We start from the raw sequence: 18,194 nt of genomic DNA on the forward strand, positions 1-18,194 counted from the left end.
ACAAGTTTTGATTGTAAAATTGCTTTTAATACACTTCAAAACAAGGGAAGAAGCTATAATTCATTGACCAACGAACTTCTGGGAAATTGGTTGGGACATTTCCAATTACGACGACACACATTCTGCGAATATAAAGAAAATTAGATGTTAGAGAATATCTAAAGGAATATATATGATTACTTACTGTCGGATGCGGTCCAGCCAATATGCACATTATTCTTGATGTTCTCGGCCTCGAGCCAGACGCGAAGAGGTTCAAAGAACTCGGCGATTGCCTTGCCGCTCATAATACGCTCCCCGTTGAAGGCCTCCAGTGCATCGGGCCAGGGCTTCGAAGCACCCAAAGAGAGCATATTCCTATTAAGAACAAGTTAATTAATTAAGTTGTACCAAGTGAAATTTGGTCGTACTTACTGGAATGCGGCACCAGCTGCTGCACTGCCATAGATATCACAGTTGTCCAAGGGCAAATCGGGATTTGTGGCATCGTATTGACCAGCCTTGATGCAAGCGGACTTATAGAATTGGAATTGGATGATGAATGAAACTAGATATCTATAAAATATAAACAAATTTTAAAATCCACTACTAATACTCAAAAGCTGTTTTACTCACCTCAAGTATTCTACATCAGCTGAAATGTGATATTTGGCTGGAGGATCAAAGTCCTTCTCGGAACGCACAACTGGGGGTTCAATGCCGGAGTATTCCTCACGCAGCTTCCAGAAGGCGCAGTTCCAGTTGGCTTTGTCCACCTCACCTCGGAACAACGACCAACGATACTTGTCCAGGGTGAACGCGAAAGGCAAAAATACAATCTTATCGAGCGCGGTCCGGAACAGCTGATTGATACGGGCCTCCTCATCGAGCACAAAGTTCTTCAACAGTCCAATCTTCTCCAGATGCCTTGGTGTCGAAACAGACAGCGAAAGCACGTCGCCAACAGCCTCATGGAAACCGGGATTGGCGCCACCGCGATACACAAATGGCTGATGTTGATACTGCAGGTAGTATTGGATGTGACCCTGTTCGTGGTGCACGGTAAAAAACTGACTTTGGGTAACCGAAGTGCACTGCTTGATGCGCACATCGTCCTTAAGATAGAAGTCCCAGGCGCTGGCATGGCAGATCAAATCCCGACCATCAGTGGGCTTCTCAATGATCGACTTATCCCAGAAAGGTCTATAAGCCGAAATTATTTCATTATTTTAAACACCTGAGGTCATAAAGCGTCTCGAGCTTACTGTGGCAATTTGGTAAGGTTCATGGAGGTGAAGAAATCATCGGCCATTTGGAACATCTTAAGTGGAGTGTACCCTTGATTGATCATTTCACTGGTCACATCCACGAGCGGCTTGTCAGGGAATGGTGTCACCAACGAAGCAATATTCGACCATTTTTGTGCCCACATATTGCCCAATAGATGCATGGGCAATGGGCCCTTTTCAGACACGACATCATCACCGTAATGCTGCCTTAGGCGGTAGCGCACATAACCATGGATTTGCTCATAGAGTGGACGAATCTCGGCAAAAATATCATCCAGCTGTTTCTCGAAAGTATCATCCTCATATTCATCCAGCCAGAGTTCAGCACCAGAAGTGAAATCTAAGTAAAGAAGTTATCATTATGTAAAAGATTGAGAAGGAATATATGAATTTAACACTGCCTACAACTATTTGGCGCATACTTTTGGAACTTTAATATATATATTTTGTATTTTAAGCTATATATTTTAAATTGAACCAAATGAAATTAAATTTTTTTAATAATACGATTAAGATAATAGCAAGTAAAAAAGCCACAGTCGAGCCCACTCGAAATGCCGGCTACTCATTTTGAGTAAAGGCAAAAAGTGCTGTATTATTCCTTAAATATACTCGACTGTTGACGCTGACCATACTTTATGGGGTCGGAGATGCGTCTTTCTGTCTATTACAAGAATAATTATGAATCTTTTGCGACATTAGGAAGCGAACTTCCATATTCCTTCAGGTATATTACTACTAGTTTTATTGTGCACTTACTATTCAGTATGGCTGCCTTTGTATTTAACTCAACGTAACGCTCGAATTCGGAACGCACAGGTGTTCCAGCCTTATCGTAGAACTGCACCCAATAGTACTTTAGTTCTTCGGGGTCGCGGCTTGTCTGGATGACTTCCTCGATTTCGGGCTCAAGTGCCAAATCACATTTCGTGTTATTTTTGTAGTCACACACCTTGACTTTAGCATAGTTGGAGTCCATAGCTGAAATGGTCTCCAGGAACTCAGCATAATCGGCCTCGGTCAAAGCAGCATATCCGAGTTTGGAGAGCGATTTGAACTGACGCTTAATATCCTCAGATTGATAGGTGCGCCAACTGAACTTCTGTATATCGGAAGCTACTTCCTTCATGAACTTTGCCAGATCAGCGGATAGCTCGTTCTTATTCTTATCGTTCTCATCGGTGATGTTCGAAGCATAGGCCCAGGAAGCTTCTGTCACAACATTGGTGCGCTTCGCAAGCTCCTTATTTAAATTTTCTAAATATTCCTTCGCCTGAATCTCCTCCTTGACTAGAGCTTGCGTAAGCTACAAATCCCAGAGATAGTTAGATGAAAACTTCCCAAAATTGGGGCAAATAACTTACCGCAAATATAGCCACAAGGGCTAACAATAAAAGCTTCATGCTCCGAAAAACTTTCAGCTGAAAGTAAACATTTTTAACTTTTATCAGTTTAGAATAGACATAAAACTGGTGACGCTGATATTTACTTCTACAGAGAAATATTAAAGTATATTAGCACACAATTCATTAAGATGACTCTGAGGTCAATTTTGGCAGATCTCCATCTCGGGTATAATCATTATTCAAGTTGTTCTTATTTTCTTCGCCCAAAGTAGTGAAATGCAATTTGTCCAGTTGCATAATCAGTTGAATGACATTATTAATACTTCGAACAAGTCGATAAGCAAGTAGTACTTGAAGTAATTATAGTTCAAAACTTGTGCCGATAAGCATTTTAAAGTTATATAAGTGAAGTGTAAGTATATATTTTTTAAATTGGTTAAACATTTGTCGATATATTTCCAATAATGAGTTACAGAGAAATCTGTGAGTTAATGATTTATGGATCATATATTTCAAGTACGTACTTAAAATTGCAAACAAACACATGAAATTAAAAATTTATACTTCGATTTTAAAAGATTTTTTGAAGAAAATGCTATACAGACTTATTCATGGGGTGTCGAATGGAAAGTTTTATAAGTTTTAATCAGCTCGATGGGATGGCAAATATTTGTTAATTGTTCAAAAGAGCAGGAGAAGTTATTAAAATTTTTAAGTCTACTGTAATGTTAGCTTAGCACTTGACTAGCGACAACACGGGATTACGTCTATATCGAAACACATATCAGGATCGTAAACAATTGCTGATAAGCTGGAATAAGAATTCGTTTACTATTTACTGATACTTTCAAGGGGCAAAACGATAAGATTTCAATCGGATTATCGTTAAAAGTCAATTGAATCATATGAAGAACGATAAAAAGAATAAATGTTTTTGCAGTAGTTACTTTAAATTTAGAAACCGATTGTCATGGCAATTGAGTGTTCAGTAAATTGAAACAAATACATTAATTAATTAATTACAAAATCGTGTAATTTGCAAGTGCAACGACTCATTTCAAGTTCTTATGACAATAAAATTAAAACAAAAAACTAATATACATAATAAAAACAACAACATAAACGTACTTAATTGATATGCAGCAACGATAGAGCCGCAAACGATCTTGAACGAACCGCGCGCGAATTGAAACTGAAACTGTTGTAAATTCGGTGCCTTAATTTTATAGAAGTGACTAGCTCTCGGACAGACGAATTGTTCGCGATATGGCTGCCGATAAACTGAATGCCGAATGTCGGCAGTCGTCAGTCGCCGAAAGTGCTGTTAGATAAAAATTAAAAAACTGCCGTCTACCTTAGACGAACCTTGGACGCACTCAAGTCTAACTCAATATTACAAAACTACAAACCGAGCGAGTAATATTCGACAATTCATAAAATTGGAAGACGCAGGCTAACCAGCTGCTGTTGCACCTAGAACCGTTGGCAATTTGTAATTGTAATGTATTCCACTTAATAAGAACAATGAGTTTTGATTGTTTAATGTCTTTTAATACTTCACACTACAAAATAAAGAAATAAGGCATACTTTATTGAACAACGAACTTCGTGGAAATTGGTTGGGACATTTCCAATTACGACGACACACATTCTGCGAATATAAAGAAAATTAGATGTTAGAGAATATCTAAAGGAATATATATGATCACTTACTGTCGGATGCGGTCCAGCCAATATGCACATTATTCTTGATGTTCTCGGCCTCGAGCCAGACGCGAAGAGGTTCAAAGAACTCGGCGATTGCCTTGCCGCTCATAATACGCTCCCCGTTGAAGGCCTCCAGTGCATCGGGCCAGGGCTTCGAAGCACCCAAAGAGAGCATATTCCTATTAAGAACAAGTTAATTAATTAAGTTGTACCAAGTGAAATTTGGTCGTACTTACTGGAATGCGGCACCAGCTGCTGCACTGCCATAGATATCACAGTTGTCCAAGGGCAAATCGGGATTTGTGGCATCGTATTGACCAGCCTTGATGCAAGCGGACTTATAGAATTGGAATTGGATGATGAATGAAACTAGATATCTATAAAATATAAACAAATTTTAAAATCCACTACTAATACTCAAAAGCTGTTTTACTCACCTCAAGTATTCTACATCAGCTGAAATGTGATATTTGGCTGGAGGATCAAAGTCCTTCTCGGAACGCACAACTGGGGGTTCAATGCCGGAGTATTCCTCACGCAGCTTCCAGAAGGCGCAGTTCCAGTTGGCTTTGTCCACCTCACCTCGGAACAACGACCAACGATACTTGTCCAGGGTGAACGCGAAAGGCAAAAACACAATCTTATCGAGCGCAGTCAGGAATAGCTGATTGATACGGGCCTCCTCATCTAGCACAAAGTTCTTCAACAGTCCAATCTTCTCCAGATGCCTTGGTGTCGAAACAGACAGCGAAAGCACGTCGCCAACAGCCTCATGGAAACCGGGATTGGCGCCAGTACGATACACAAATGGCTGATGTTGATACTGCAGGAAGTATTGAATGTGACCCTGTTCGTGGTGCACGGTGAAAAATTGACTTTGGGTAACCGTAGTGCACTGCTTGATGCGCACATCGTCCGTAAGGTAGAAGTCCCAGGCGCTGGCATGGCAGATCAAGTCGCGACCATCAGTGGGCTTCTCAATGATCGACTTGTCCCAGAAAGCTCTATAAATAGAAATAATTTTCTCAGTATATTAAAGACCCGAGGTTGTAAAGCATCTTAAGCTTACTGTGGCAACTTGGTTAGGTTCATGGAGGTAAAGAAATCATCGGCCATTTGGAACATCTTAAGTGGAGTGTACCCTTGATTGATCATTTCACTGGTCACATCCACGAGCGGCTTGTCAGGGAAAGGTGAGACCAACGAAGCAATATCCGACCATTGTTGTGCCCACATATTGCCCAACAGATGCATGGGCAATGGACCCTTTTCAGAAACGACATCATCACCGTAATGCTTTCTTAGGCGGTAGCGCACATAGCCATGGATTTGCTCATAGAGTGGACGAATCTCGGCAAAAATATCATCCAACTGTTTCTCGAAAGTATCATCCTCATATTCATCCAGCCAGAGTTCAGCACCAGAGGTGAAATCTAAATAAAAAAGTTATAAGGAATGAATATAACTATAACTATTTAAAGCATACTTTAAGAACTACGATATGACTTTTTTAAACTAAAATTTTAAGAGCTATGCAATTTCTTAAGAGTTTATGAGGACTACCCGCTAGTGTAGAAGGGTATTATAACGTTGTGCCAGTATATATGTGTATAAAGTATATATGTACATATATTCATCATATGCGTCAGCATTCGAGAAAACATAGCCATATCTGTTTGTCCTTGCGAACACCTAGATGTCAGAGACTATAAGAGATGGAGCTATAATTTTCAGACAGCATTTTCACGCAGATCAAGTTTGTTTAAAATTTTTGCCACGCCCAACAAGCGAATTTTGGTATAGACAATAATAACTATGGTACTTTTGATTCCTAAGAAGATACCAAAATAATTTACCTCAAAAATACTTAAATATATATTCGAAATGCTATATTTGGTATATTGATATAGTACTAAATTCAACATATACCATAGATTACAAAATATACCGGATTGTCAGCAAAAGCAACAACCCCCTTGGTGAGTAGGCGCTTTTGCCCATAAAAAAGTATCTCTTAAATAACTTCTATAATTTTCAATACTCTTACTCTTCAAAACTGTTACTATTGTATGTACCGCTTACGCTTGTCAATCGATTTTTGTCAATTTACGGAAATGGGCTGTCAAATATTTGAAACAAACTTCATTTGCGTGCAAAAATTACAAATGCTGTCAAATTATAGTATATACATTTATCTGTTATAGTCTCTGATATCCAGTGTTTCAGACGGACATGGCTATATCGTTTCGGCTATTGACGCTGATCAATACTGATATAAACTATATATGTATATGGGGTCGGAGATGCGTCTTTCTGACTATTACATACAGTCTTATAAAATCTTTTGACGACATTATGAAGCGAACATTCCTTCAAGGTATATTACTACTAGTTTTATTCTGCACTTACTATTCAGTTTTGCTGCCTTTGTGTTCAACTCAACGTAACGCTCGAATTCGGAACGCACAGCTGTTCCAGCCTTATCGTAGAATTGCACCCAATAGTGCTTCAGTTCTTCGGGGTCGCGGCTTGTCTGGATGACTTCCTCGATTTCGGGTTCAAGTGCCAAATCACATTTCGTGTTATTTTTGTAGTCACACACTTTGACTTTAGCATAGTTGGATTCCATGGCGGAAATAGTGTCCAGGAACTGAGCATAATCGGCATCGGTCAAAGCGGCATATCCAAGTTTGGAGAGCGATTTGAACTGACGCTTAATATCCTCAGATTGATAGGTGCGCCAACTGAACTTCTGTATATCGGAAGCTACTTCCTTCATGAACTTGGCCAGTTCAGCAGATATTTCGTTCTTCTTCTTTTCGTTCTCATCGTTAATGTTGGAAGCATAGGCCCATGAAGCTTCTGTTTCGACATTGGTGCGCTTTGCGAGCTCCTTATTCAAATTTTCTAAATACTCCTTGGCCTGAATCTCCTCCTTGACCAGAGCTTGCGTAAGCTACAAATCCCAGAGATAGTCAGATGAAAACTTTCCAAAATTGTGGCAAATAACTTACCGCAAATGTAGCCACAAGGGCTAACAGTAAAACCTTCATGCTTCCGAACAACTTTCAACTGGAAGAAAACATTTTTAATTTTGATCAGTTTAGAAAAAGAAATAAAACTGGTGACGCTGATCTTTAGTTCTATATTTAGAGTGAAAAATAAAAGTATCTCAACACAAAATTGATTAAGATGACTCTGAGGTCAATTCCGACAGATCTCCATCTCGGGCATAATCATTATTAAATTTGTTCTTATTTAATTTGCCCATATGTCGATCAAAGTAAAGAAATGCAATTTGCCCAGTTGCACAATCAGTCTGATGTGCACATTTCCAGGTATTATTAATACGTCGCAAGCCGATAAGCAAGTACTACTTGAAGTAATTATTGTTTAAAACTTGTGCCGATAACTATTTTTATTTTATATAAGTGAGAAATCTGTGAGGTGATATATTAATGATTTATGGATCATATAATTTAAGTACGTACTTAAAATTGCAAACAAATACATAAAATTGAAAATGTGTAATTAATATTAATACCTCGATTTCAAAAAAAATTTTTTTTTGTAATTCTTATGGGCTGTCGAATGGAAAGTTTTATAAGCTTTAATCAGCTCGATGAGATGGCAAATATTTGTTAATTCTTCGGAAGAGCAGAAAAAGTCTTTAAAATATTTAAGTGTACTGTAATGTTAGTTTGACTAGCGACAGCACGGGATTATATGTATATCAAAACACATGTCAGGATCGTAAACAATTGCCGATAAGCTGGAATAATCTACCGAAGAATTCGTTCACTATTTACTGATACTTTCATGGGGCAAGACGATAAGATTTAAATCTAATTATCATCGAAAGTGAATTGAATCATATGAGTAACGAACAATAGATTATATAGTATTGGATTAGTTACTTTAAATTTAGAAAACGATTGTCATGGCAATTAAGTGTTCAGTAAATTGAAATAAAAGCACAAATTAACAAGGCAGCGCGTCGCAAGCAATGACGATTTCGCATTAATTAATTAATTAATTACAAAATCGTGCTTATTTGCGAGTGCAACGACTCACTTCAAGTTCTTATGACGATAAAACAAAAAAAAAAAACATTAATATAAAAACAACAACATAAACGTACCTAATTGATACGCTGCAATGATAGAGCCGCAAACGATCTTGAACGAACCGCGCGCGAATTGAAACTGAAATTGTTGGAATCTTGGTGCGTGAGTTTTATAGCAGCCGAATGGTTGACTGGCTCTCAGCCAGACGATATGGATCACCTACAACGAATTGATTGCGACGTGACTGCCGATGAACTGAATGTAGTCGGCAGTCGTCAGTGGCCGAAAGTGCTGTCAGATAAAAATTAAAACCCGATCAATATTTATTGCCGATGCGCGCACCTAAGTGGAAAAGAAGTCGCACAGCGCAGCTGCCGCCTACCTAAGACGAACCTGGGACGCACCTATACCTAAGCTGGGTTTATGCTCATTGCTATGCCTGACACACTTCGATGACAAGTTGTGTGTTGGTCAAAAACGAAGAAAGGTGGTAATTTTATATGAACATAATAAAAATATCTATATACATATGTATGTATGTGTACATAAATACATTCATACAACAAGAGAGAAGGTTGCACCGTGCTGATTGCCATACCTAATGCGCATCCCTATAAAATAATTCTATACAAATGTCGCAAATTTACGATTGACTGATTCGTTCAACTCTATAAATTTATTGATAATATCTGTCATCTTTGTTCCATAGAAATATCATTATTTTTATTATTAAATCTGTAGAATAGTAAAAAAACTAATATTACAGTTGTACATACATACAAATTTAAAAAGTGAAATAAATTTAGACATAACATATAACATAATATAACATAAAAACACAGATACACACTTGTAATAACTCAATATTACAAAGCTACAAACCGAACGAGAAATATTCGGCAATTCATCAATTTAAAAAACGCGCGCGCTCCAGCTGCTACTGCCAATAAATATTAACCAGCACTGCTGTAACCTATCGATAGCCGCCTATCGAACTAATAACCTTTTTAACACTGGCAGTGATTCACACATTTTTACGCGCTAGTTCGTATTCTGCGTCAGTCAGTACATAAATCACATCTAGAGCGTTTCATAATTAATAGGTAACTTAAGCAAATATGTATTAAATATTGAATTTGCGTCTGTGATCAATTCGCGACGGAAGCATTCCGCAAGATCCCCAATCACATCAGCTGTGAACCAGTTCCATTTGCAACGCATGGAAATCGCGGTCTGACCGTTCAATGTCACTTTGTTGTTAACAAAGAAGGGAAAAGCGTCGCAAAACGTGAAATATCTGCAGTCTAAAAACTATATAAAACTGATAAAGGTAATGCAAATCACGACTGTAAAACATCTATTTACGTACAATCAACAGTCGCGCGCAACACAAGCAACAATAATACACCAGAAGTGCGTGAAAGTGCAAAAAAACAACACAAAAGTATGTGTATTTCGCCAGCAGTGTAAAAAGAGACTTGCATAGAAAATGCCAGAGCAGCGCAGAAGGCAGCAGCCAGTTTAATTGATTATTCAATACGCAATACATATATATGTATATGTGTATACAACATATGCGAGCATCTTTGTGTGTGTGTGTACAACAAACACGCGTTGTCAGCATTTTTGGCATCAAAAACAAGCTGCAAATTTCTGAGTAAATAAAATTCGTCAGACTAAGAAAATACCAGCAACAATAAATAAGTTGTAAAACAATAACAAAACCAAAAACCCACTAGAAAAAAAGAACTGTACTGAATCAGCTGGAAAGTTTTCGAGTTCATTGCGTCTTTGTTATTGTTGTCAGTCAGTTGTAATTGATATATTTCTTATTATTTTTTTATAGTGTCTAACACTTCGACCATGGAGTCAACACTGAGTTCCGGCGGCTCAAACGCTTCCAGCGAGTGCGCCGTTGACACGGGCGGCGGCAGCATCGGCAGCAAAACTCGCTGCCGCACTTTAGAAGCGACGCTCTGCAGCGTCGTCCATCACAATGGATCGCAATCGAGCAACGGCAACGCATCCTTAAGCCAAGAGGTTAAGGATCTCTATCGGTATAATGCAAACACTTTCAATATTATATTATGTTAGCTAATTCTGTTTTAATTTATATAGCACCTTATACACCGTCTCCAAGCAGCTGGACGATGCCAAGCGAAATGTGCAGAACATTGGTCAACTGTTCCAGCACGACATCGAGGAGAAACGCGCCAATCTAGTGCAGCTATGCAAGCAGATCATATTCAAGGTAATAGTCGAGTAAACACAGGGTATTGAGCATACAGTACACTGTGAATAAGAGTGATGCAACTATCTGCAATGAGCAATTTAATATATTGCTTTTACATTTGAAATATATAGTTTTGATAAGCCCACATTCGGAGGCATTAAAATTTGCAATACGGTATAATCTCTATAATTGCACCAAATTGTTCTTTTAATATAATTGTATCAGATCCAAAAAAATGTTTAATTTTTCCTTTCAAAGATGGGTGCAATTGTGATTATTATACTTTTAATCTATATCCGAAATTGGCAATTATATTCAATTGAAAAGGCTTTACAGCGAATAAACTCAATTTTGCCATTGAAATGCAATTGTAATTTGCTTTGATAAGGCACTTAAAAAAAACAGTATGTATTTCATATTCTTTAATCCGCATTTTTTTAAGTAAATCCATAGGATAAAAGGTACTAATTATAAAATTATAATGCAATTTGTTGCAAAATACTTTTTGTAGCCACTTTGATATTTATTCATAGATTTCAGCATTGTCACTGTTGCATATTATCAATTTATACTGTACTTTATTAATGCTTTATCATCTCACTTAATACGATAAGATGAGATATACTTTCCCATGACGTCATAGAATCGTTATCTTATATTCTTGTCGTTTCTATTGTCTTATTTTTGACCTAGGGATACCATGGGGACAGTGCATGTTAGACACATGTAGGACATACCCTAAACGCATAAAAGTACAATGTATATCGTCTTAAAAGTTATTTTATTGTGATGATTGTTAAAAATAATGTAAAAGCAGTTGATGCCAAAAGACAGTCAAGAATTTTGAAAGAATTTCTGTTTAATCACAAATCAAAATATCTTTGCATAATTTCAATTTAGTATTATTTTTTAAAATAAGCCAAGTGTATTTGTTCTGTATGTACATATAACAATACTGTAATTTATCTCTTCTTTTTTAGGACTATCAATCGGTGGGCAAAAAGGTGCGCGAGGTGATGTGGCGACGTGGATACTACGAGTTCATCGCCTTTGTGAAGAAACATTCGCATAAGCAGGGCATGGATGAAGAGCAAATGCAGAAATTGGAACGCTTCTTATGCGCCGGCATCTTCAACTACAAACGTCTTTCGGCCAAAATGGAGGAGATCTATGATTTGGATTTAAAGTATCTTATTGATTTCTCCATCATCAGCGAAGGCTACATTAGTGATTTTATTGGCGACTCTTCGGCTGTGGGTCAGGAGGTGGAGCCATCGGGAGCCGGAGCTGTCGATAAGAGTCTGGAGGCCGTGTCCTTTGCTTTGGACACCATACACTCATCGCTTCTTAGCTTGGGTGATTTGCATCGCTATTTTCTAGACTTTCGCATTGACAGCCAGCTGAGTTTGAGCATCAGCAAGGAGCAGGTGGCAAAGTATTATTTGGAAGCATTCAAACTGAATCCGGCCATTGGCATGGCTCAGAATCAGCTAGGAACCCTCTACTATGGCCAAAACTATGATTTGGACTCAACTTATCACTATCTGTACTCTTTGGTCTGCATTATTCCATTCGAGCTGAGTGAAAACAATTTGAACAAATTGTTTGCAAAGCACACCGAGTATCTGGAGCAAATGGATCCTGCTAAAGTGGATTTCAACATTGAGGATTTCTATGCACGTTTCTATTTGATTGTGGACATATTCTTCTTTGACAAGGAAGTGCCCGATTTCAATTCCCTGTGCCATTGCGTGCTCATTGATTTGCGCAAGATTCTCTGCGCCCAAATGCTGCGTGTGCCCGAATCAAGCATCTTTAAAATCATCTCCATACTGTTCTTTTGCCTCTCCAAACTCAAGATGATTAACTCGCCCAAGGTCTATTCATTGCACGCCTTTCTGGTAGCCGCCTGCTCCGATCTTATGGATGCCTGCATTGTCAACATCGAGCAAATGATTTTGGCTCGTGCCGCAGACAATGAGAAATTCCAGACAGAGTACGAGCAGCGTTTCCAGGAATTCGACACCACAGTGCGCAAGTCACGCAATGAGTATAAGAACTGGCTGGCCGCTGTAGGCGAATGCGAACGGAAGGACAAAAAACTAATGGCCAGACCACATTCTGTCAAGGATTGCAGCACAGACTCACGCGATTCACAGCACTCGGCCGATGATGGCGGCGCCAAGACACAGGAAGCCACTGATACTGATAAACTTGGCGGCGGCGAACCCATCTCAACACGCTCTAGCGATGAAGCCAAGGAGAGCGATCTCAAGACACCGCTCTCCTGCAAAAGCAAGCGTCGCGGCATGCGTCTACGGCGTCGTCGTCGCAAGATTGCCCAATCGGATGATAGCTCATGCTACGACAGCGAAAGCGACATGGACACCGATTTCTATAGCGATGAGGAGGACTACACCGATCTGAGCTCCAACTTCGATACTGATTTCAGTGACATTGATGTCGCCGAGCCCGATGAGGCGCCAATTGGTGAGTTAACTCTTATCTAGTTTCTTTGTTGATTTCTCTCTTATCTAATAATGTTTGTCTGAAGCAGACTATGCCAAGAAGGAACGTGCTGGACGCCAGCAAGCAGGTGCTGATAACTATTCAGATGGCGAGGATGTGGTAATTGAGGAGGTGCGACTTGTCTATCCAGATGAACTAGAACGTCGCCCCAACTCCCAAGAAATCGACTCTGAGGGATTGTTGCGGAGCTTCGAAGTGCTACAGTTGAATTTCAAGAGCGCCGAGGATCCTTTGGCTAATTTGGCAGCTGCAGCCGGCACGGCATCGCTGGCCCCAGATGCCGGCATTGATGGAGCTCAAGTTCCACCGGTTACCATCTCGGAGCCGCCAAAGAAACTAGTGTATCGCAACAAGTACACCAAGATTAATCCCAACATCATTATCGATTGTCTGCACAATGAGCCCACCATTCGAGCGCTGAAGATGCTCTTCGACTGGCTCCGCATCAATCCAGAGATATTGATTGGTTGCTATCACTCGAATCCAGAATTTGTGCACAAGATCATGAAGTTGCTGAACTACTGCAACATTGATGTGTTCACACGCAAGGTTTACTTTGAACGCGATCTGCTAACCACCAGCAATGTGCGAGAGGCGCTCGTCGAGCTTTTCGATGTGCGCGCCAATGTCCCACTCACCGAAGACTTTGCTTTTAAGAACTTCGACATCTTCCAGAGCACTCAAATCACCCTTGACTGGGAGACTATCATAAGGGAGCGTGTAACGCCACAGGAAGAATCCATATTGCGCATCTTCAAGATGGTTGATTTTGGTTTCTTTATCTGCAAACAGAAGAAGTTTAACTATCGCTTCTGTGTCAAGACGCGTCGCTTCACCGAGAATCAGAAGAAGAAACGCGAAGAGAAGAAGGGCGGCTGCTCCCGACGTCGCGAACGTCGCACGGCTCCAAAAACCACACGCAAACGCAACGAGGGACGCACACGTCGCTACTCGGATCGCAAGAATGGAATCGTGCGCAAGAGCTACACCAGCAACGAGGAGAAGGACACCGTCGAGGAGTGCCGCAAGGTACCACGCAAGGGCTATCTACGCAATCGGAATGCGGAGAAGGCAGCTGCTGTTATTGCCAGTGCAACAGGCACATCGGTGGCTGGCGGCACCTCAGCTTCAGCCTCGACTACGACAAATAGCGTGATTGAGAAACTGAATCTGCAGTCGAGTAGCGGCGCCGATGAGGAACGCTCCGAGGCCATGTCCAAGAAATGCGAAATTATGGGCAAGCTCTGGCTGCAAAACGAGGTCGAAACCCTCGAGGAGGAACTACGTGACAGTCCCGCACACGTCGTGATGTCGCCGTTTGTTGTTGTAGACGCCAAGGCATTGACAGAATACAACGGTATTGTGAAGTCGCTAGTAAGGACCAAAAAGTGTATTGTTCTCATCCCCAATGCTGGTGAGTAATAAAATGAGTGGTGTCTCATTTTTGCTAGTGACTAAATAAGAATTTTCTGTTTCCATTAGTGCTCAACGAGCTGGACGAGCTAAAGAAGCGCAGCGAGAATGTGCGTCACGTTATACGCTGGCTGGAGCAGGAGTTTAAGCATGGCAATCGTCATCTGCGCGCCCAGCGCGACAACGAGAGTCAGCCGCTATCGCTGCTCAAGATCTCACGCAAAATGGGTAAGAGTTGGCAGAGATAAAAGTTAATACAGAGTAATTAATGTTCTTGAAATTCCCACAGATCGCGATGCATCAGTATTTTTGAAAATAGCACAGTTCTGCAATCATCTTGTAGCCAATCATGCCGATCCGCATGTGAGTGAACTACAAAAGAACGTGGTCACGTATCTGTCGGGAGATAATCTACATGAGAAGAACCGTCAGCAGCAAAACTTCAGTTACACCGGCATTCTCGACTCCATACCCGTTCGCTATGCCCAAATCCAAAGCTTCTATGCCAAGTTTAAGGCCAACAAAAAATGAGTGACGACCAGAAGCGGACGCTAGGTGGCAAATGCAAGGCAACTGCAGATGCAAATTATGCAAGGATGCAAGCGTGTGTTCTCTGTACAACCACAAAAAACGACATGGAGTTCCAAGTTAACGAAGTTTCTCTCAAGACGCGACCAGCGGGCAACGGCAACCAAATCAACCAACCAGCGATCGCTGAACCACCTCAAACAAAGTGGGTTGTTTGTCTGTTTGTTGTTTGCTTGGCTGTTGTTGTGATAGAAGCAGCAGCAGTCGCAGCAGCAGTTGTTGTGGTTGTGAATAATTTTCACCAACAATCAATTTAAAAAAAAAAGCAATCATAAGCAGCATCAACAACAACAACATCAGAGAACAACATCATAATAACATCAAATCAAACAAATCGTACAACAAACTGAACAACCAACCCATCAATAGGGGTCCGTCTCATGCGGCAGCAGCATTGCGTGGAATTTGCTTGTGTTGTTGTGTTAGAAAACAAAATCAAAAATGAAAAAAAAAATCGTTCACTTTTAACTCAAATGGCAACAACGATGACGACTCAGCTAACGTATAATGGAATCACGGTCAACAAACAGAAAAAAGGAAAAAATAATGAAAATGGAAAAAAAAACAAAAAAAAAGTTACTACTGAAAATCAAATCAAAGAAATTGTTCATGATACAACTTTATCAACTAACATAACCTCCAGAGCTTAGGAAAGAAAGGTTTACGAACAAATCCAAACAAGGAGCTCATGGAGAGAACGGAGATTATGTCTAATCTAGCTTTCCCTCCCGCACAGCCCCTCTTGCAGCGCATACATTTTAGCTTTCTTTGTAGAGCGCGCTTTCCTCAAACTAATAATTCTTTTTCCGGAGAATATTTTCAATTGAGAAAACTCGTAATTGCATGGAACGGTTCAATAGTTCTCCATCCGCCCTCATCGTGTTATTTTGTTCTATCTTAACTTTTGACGTCGGAGAATTCATTCGTTTTTGCCCAACTCCACACAATTCAAATCTATATAACACATATATAACAATTTAATCTCTAAAAATTCATTGCAAAAACTTTGTCGGATAAATGTGTGTAATAAGACTTATCAACCAAGAAGCGATGTAATCAATTTTCTTACATCACATTTTACATTTTTTCAATTTTTCAGAGACTACATTGTAATACCATTCTGAACTAATAAAAAACACCCGGCAAACAAATTACGCGTATTTTATTCTCCAAGATAAATGAGATGGGAATGCAAAGGATTTTTTTCTAGTAGGCAATATTCTTTCCATTGCCTGAATTAAAAAAGGAATAAAAAGTATCCCTGTTATTTGCAAAACTAAAGGACTCTTCGAATATGCTTTGGCCAAGTCATATAACTTATCAAATTGAGTTGATTAACACGTCAAGACCTGTCTGACGTCTTTTAATCCTTCAAAATTTTCCATGCCCACTCCTTAAAACAAACATTTGAAATTTTTTAGCTGCAATTTGCTTCTAAGTTCTAAAGGCAAAATCTTTCTAATATTTTAAAGGATATAACCAAGTTATTGCTCATAAAAGTATTAAATAAATACAGTAAGTTGAAACATTTTTTTTTTTTTAATTTTAATCAATTTTTATTTGTTGTTTTTTGGGGTGTTTTTGTTTGTGTTTTATATATTTGTGCCTGTTTGCTTTTAATCCAATTTAATTGATTTTTGTCACTTTCTGTTGTGTTTTGTGTTTCGAATGGTACAAATAGCGTACACAATAGGTATTTTGGGGTGTATACATATATGTATATATATAATTTGTTATGTATAGAGATTTTATAACTATATTGTATAATTGGTTTGAAATACTTTCAAGTGTTGCTTCATAGTATATCATATATATTTTGTTTGCCATTTCTTTATAACTGTTCTGATCTAATGCGATCCTCAGACAACAAATGTTCAAAGAGAGTTAATTAATTTGTTTTACATTCAGTTTTGTTTTCTTTCGGATTTTGTATTTTGGAATTTTGATAGCAAAATTAAGTCAAGCGTGTTTTTGACCGATTATCAAGCAATTTCAACTTTGTATATATGTATATATTTATATATTCATATTGTTTATTTATAGTGTAATAAGTGGTTTTTGGCTTTAGTCTTAGTTTCACTATGTTTATACGTATATTGATCTCTTGCCTCAGTTGAGTAAATAATTATATCTACTCACATACAATATTTATATATAGACTGATGACAAATATGAGACTGTTCAAACTGTAATAATTAAAAGGGGGTGCTTACATAATTACTTAAACTGTTGTTTTGCAAACGACATTAAAATAAAAACCTGCACACATTTAAAAACAATAATAAAAGTAATAATAGGTCGTAATAATACATAATACGAAAATAATAAATTAATAAAAAACTTGAGATTACAACAAGACTGTACAGATTGTGCTTATGCATAGATGCAACTTAAAATATAGAAACTTATGTGAATTTCCATTCAACGCTGGCCAAATAATTTGCACATTTTCAATAAAAACTATTAACTAATCGACACTGACATCGACTATTCATCTTTTTTCCTTCTTTTTTGCTTTTTTAAACATTTCTATACACAGAATGAATATTACCATTGCGAATTTAAACTAATTACAGACAACATATTAAACATTTGAAATCAATTGTACAATTAAATACACAATACAAATTCATACAGCTCTTTTCTTTGAAATTCAACTAATCTCTCATCTCTCCCCTTAGATGACACCCGATACAGATTTCTCATACGGTGTGCCCAGCGTGTCCCGTCTCCTTGGCAGCGTACCACTGGCCGTAAGTGGCGCCGATTCCGGACAACCTAAGCCAACCAGTAACTCAACCAGTGCCGTCGTATCCTCCACATTGTATTGTGGAGCCGGAATGCCACCGTTTGCCGCAGCCGATGGCGCTGGAGTCGGCGCCGGAGCCGGAGTGCCAGCTGCCAACGCAGCAGCCGCCTTCATCGACTTGGCCGTGGCCAACGATTGCGCTGCCCGTGCATACGCCAAGCAGGTGCGTCCCTCATGGTCGGTGTGCTTGATGTTTGCACCGTTCTGCAATTGCAAATATAATTAGTGAGATGA

The 18,194-nt window shown here is 39.2% G+C and overlaps 4 protein-coding genes and 1 long non-coding RNA gene across 8 annotated transcripts in view; 2 read left to right on the plus strand and 3 right to left on the minus strand.

Moving 5' to 3' along the window:
* Window positions 1-5: 5 nt before the first annotated feature.
* LOC132787056 (angiotensin-converting enzyme-like) lies at window positions 6-3,845 on the minus strand. Its single transcript, XM_060793936.1, has 8 exons — window positions 3,743-3,845; window positions 2,633-2,689; window positions 2,028-2,574; window positions 1,245-1,608; window positions 616-1,182; window positions 415-555; window positions 185-357; window positions 6-122 (listed from the first exon to the last, which is right to left on the minus strand). The coding sequence occupies exons 2-8, from the start codon at window positions 2,669-2,671 to the stop codon at window positions 106-108; spliced, it is 1,848 nt and encodes a 615-aa protein (XP_060649919.1). The 5' UTR covers window positions 2,672-2,689; window positions 3,743-3,845; the 3' UTR covers window positions 6-105.
* LOC132787073 (uncharacterized) lies at window positions 2,769-5,179 on the plus strand. The gene is made up of 3 exons (XR_009632500.1): window positions 2,769-3,026; window positions 3,090-3,130; window positions 3,193-5,179. It is a non-coding gene; the product is annotated as an uncharacterized LOC132787073 (long non-coding RNA).
* Window positions 4,144-8,636, minus strand: LOC132787048 (angiotensin-converting enzyme). Its single transcript, XM_060793923.1, has 8 exons — window positions 8,463-8,636; window positions 7,336-7,393; window positions 6,731-7,277; window positions 5,391-5,754; window positions 4,759-5,325; window positions 4,558-4,698; window positions 4,328-4,500; window positions 4,144-4,265 (listed from the first exon to the last, which is right to left on the minus strand). Exons 2-8 carry the CDS (start codon window positions 7,372-7,374, stop codon window positions 4,249-4,251), a joined length of 1,848 nt encoding a protein of 615 aa, XP_060649906.1. The 5' UTR covers window positions 7,375-7,393; window positions 8,463-8,636; the 3' UTR covers window positions 4,144-4,248.
* An 890-nt stretch (window positions 8,637-9,526) lies between these two features.
* Window positions 9,527-15,754, plus strand: LOC132798935 (nonsense-mediated mRNA decay factor SMG5). 2 transcript variants are annotated; one of them, XM_060810966.1, is made up of 7 exons: window positions 9,527-9,718; window positions 10,235-10,445; window positions 10,507-10,639; window positions 11,602-13,111; window positions 13,176-14,564; window positions 14,633-14,791; window positions 14,853-15,754. In XM_060810966.1, exons 2-7 carry the CDS (start codon window positions 10,252-10,254, stop codon window positions 15,092-15,094), a joined length of 3,627 nt encoding a protein of 1,208 aa, XP_060666949.1. In that variant the 5' UTR covers window positions 9,527-9,718; window positions 10,235-10,251; the 3' UTR covers window positions 15,095-15,754. The 2 variants fall into 2 exon arrangements, with proteins under 2 accessions (XP_060666949.1, XP_060666948.1); XM_060810965.1 differs by lacking the exon at window positions 9,527-9,718 and having other exon boundaries at window positions 13,179-14,564.
* A 1,404-nt stretch (window positions 15,755-17,158) lies between these two features.
* The window catches only part of LOC132798937 (centaurin-gamma-1A), a 60,082-nt gene continuing 59,046 nt past the window's right edge, over window positions 17,159-18,194 (minus strand). For all 3 annotated transcript variants that reach the window (XM_060810969.1, XM_060810970.1, XM_060810971.1), the window contains one exon: window positions 17,159-18,164. In XM_060810969.1, coding sequence (XP_060666952.1) covers window positions 17,829-18,164 — 336 coding nt within the window. In that variant the 3' untranslated portion in view covers window positions 17,159-17,828. The remainder of the gene's footprint in view (window positions 18,165-18,194) is intronic.

The sequence above is a fragment of the Drosophila nasuta genome, chromosome 2L (assembly GCF_023558535.2).
Source record: "Drosophila nasuta strain 15112-1781.00 chromosome 2L, ASM2355853v1, whole genome shotgun sequence".
In the NCBI taxonomy this organism is placed as follows: domain Eukaryota; kingdom Metazoa; phylum Arthropoda; class Insecta; order Diptera; family Drosophilidae; genus Drosophila; species Drosophila nasuta.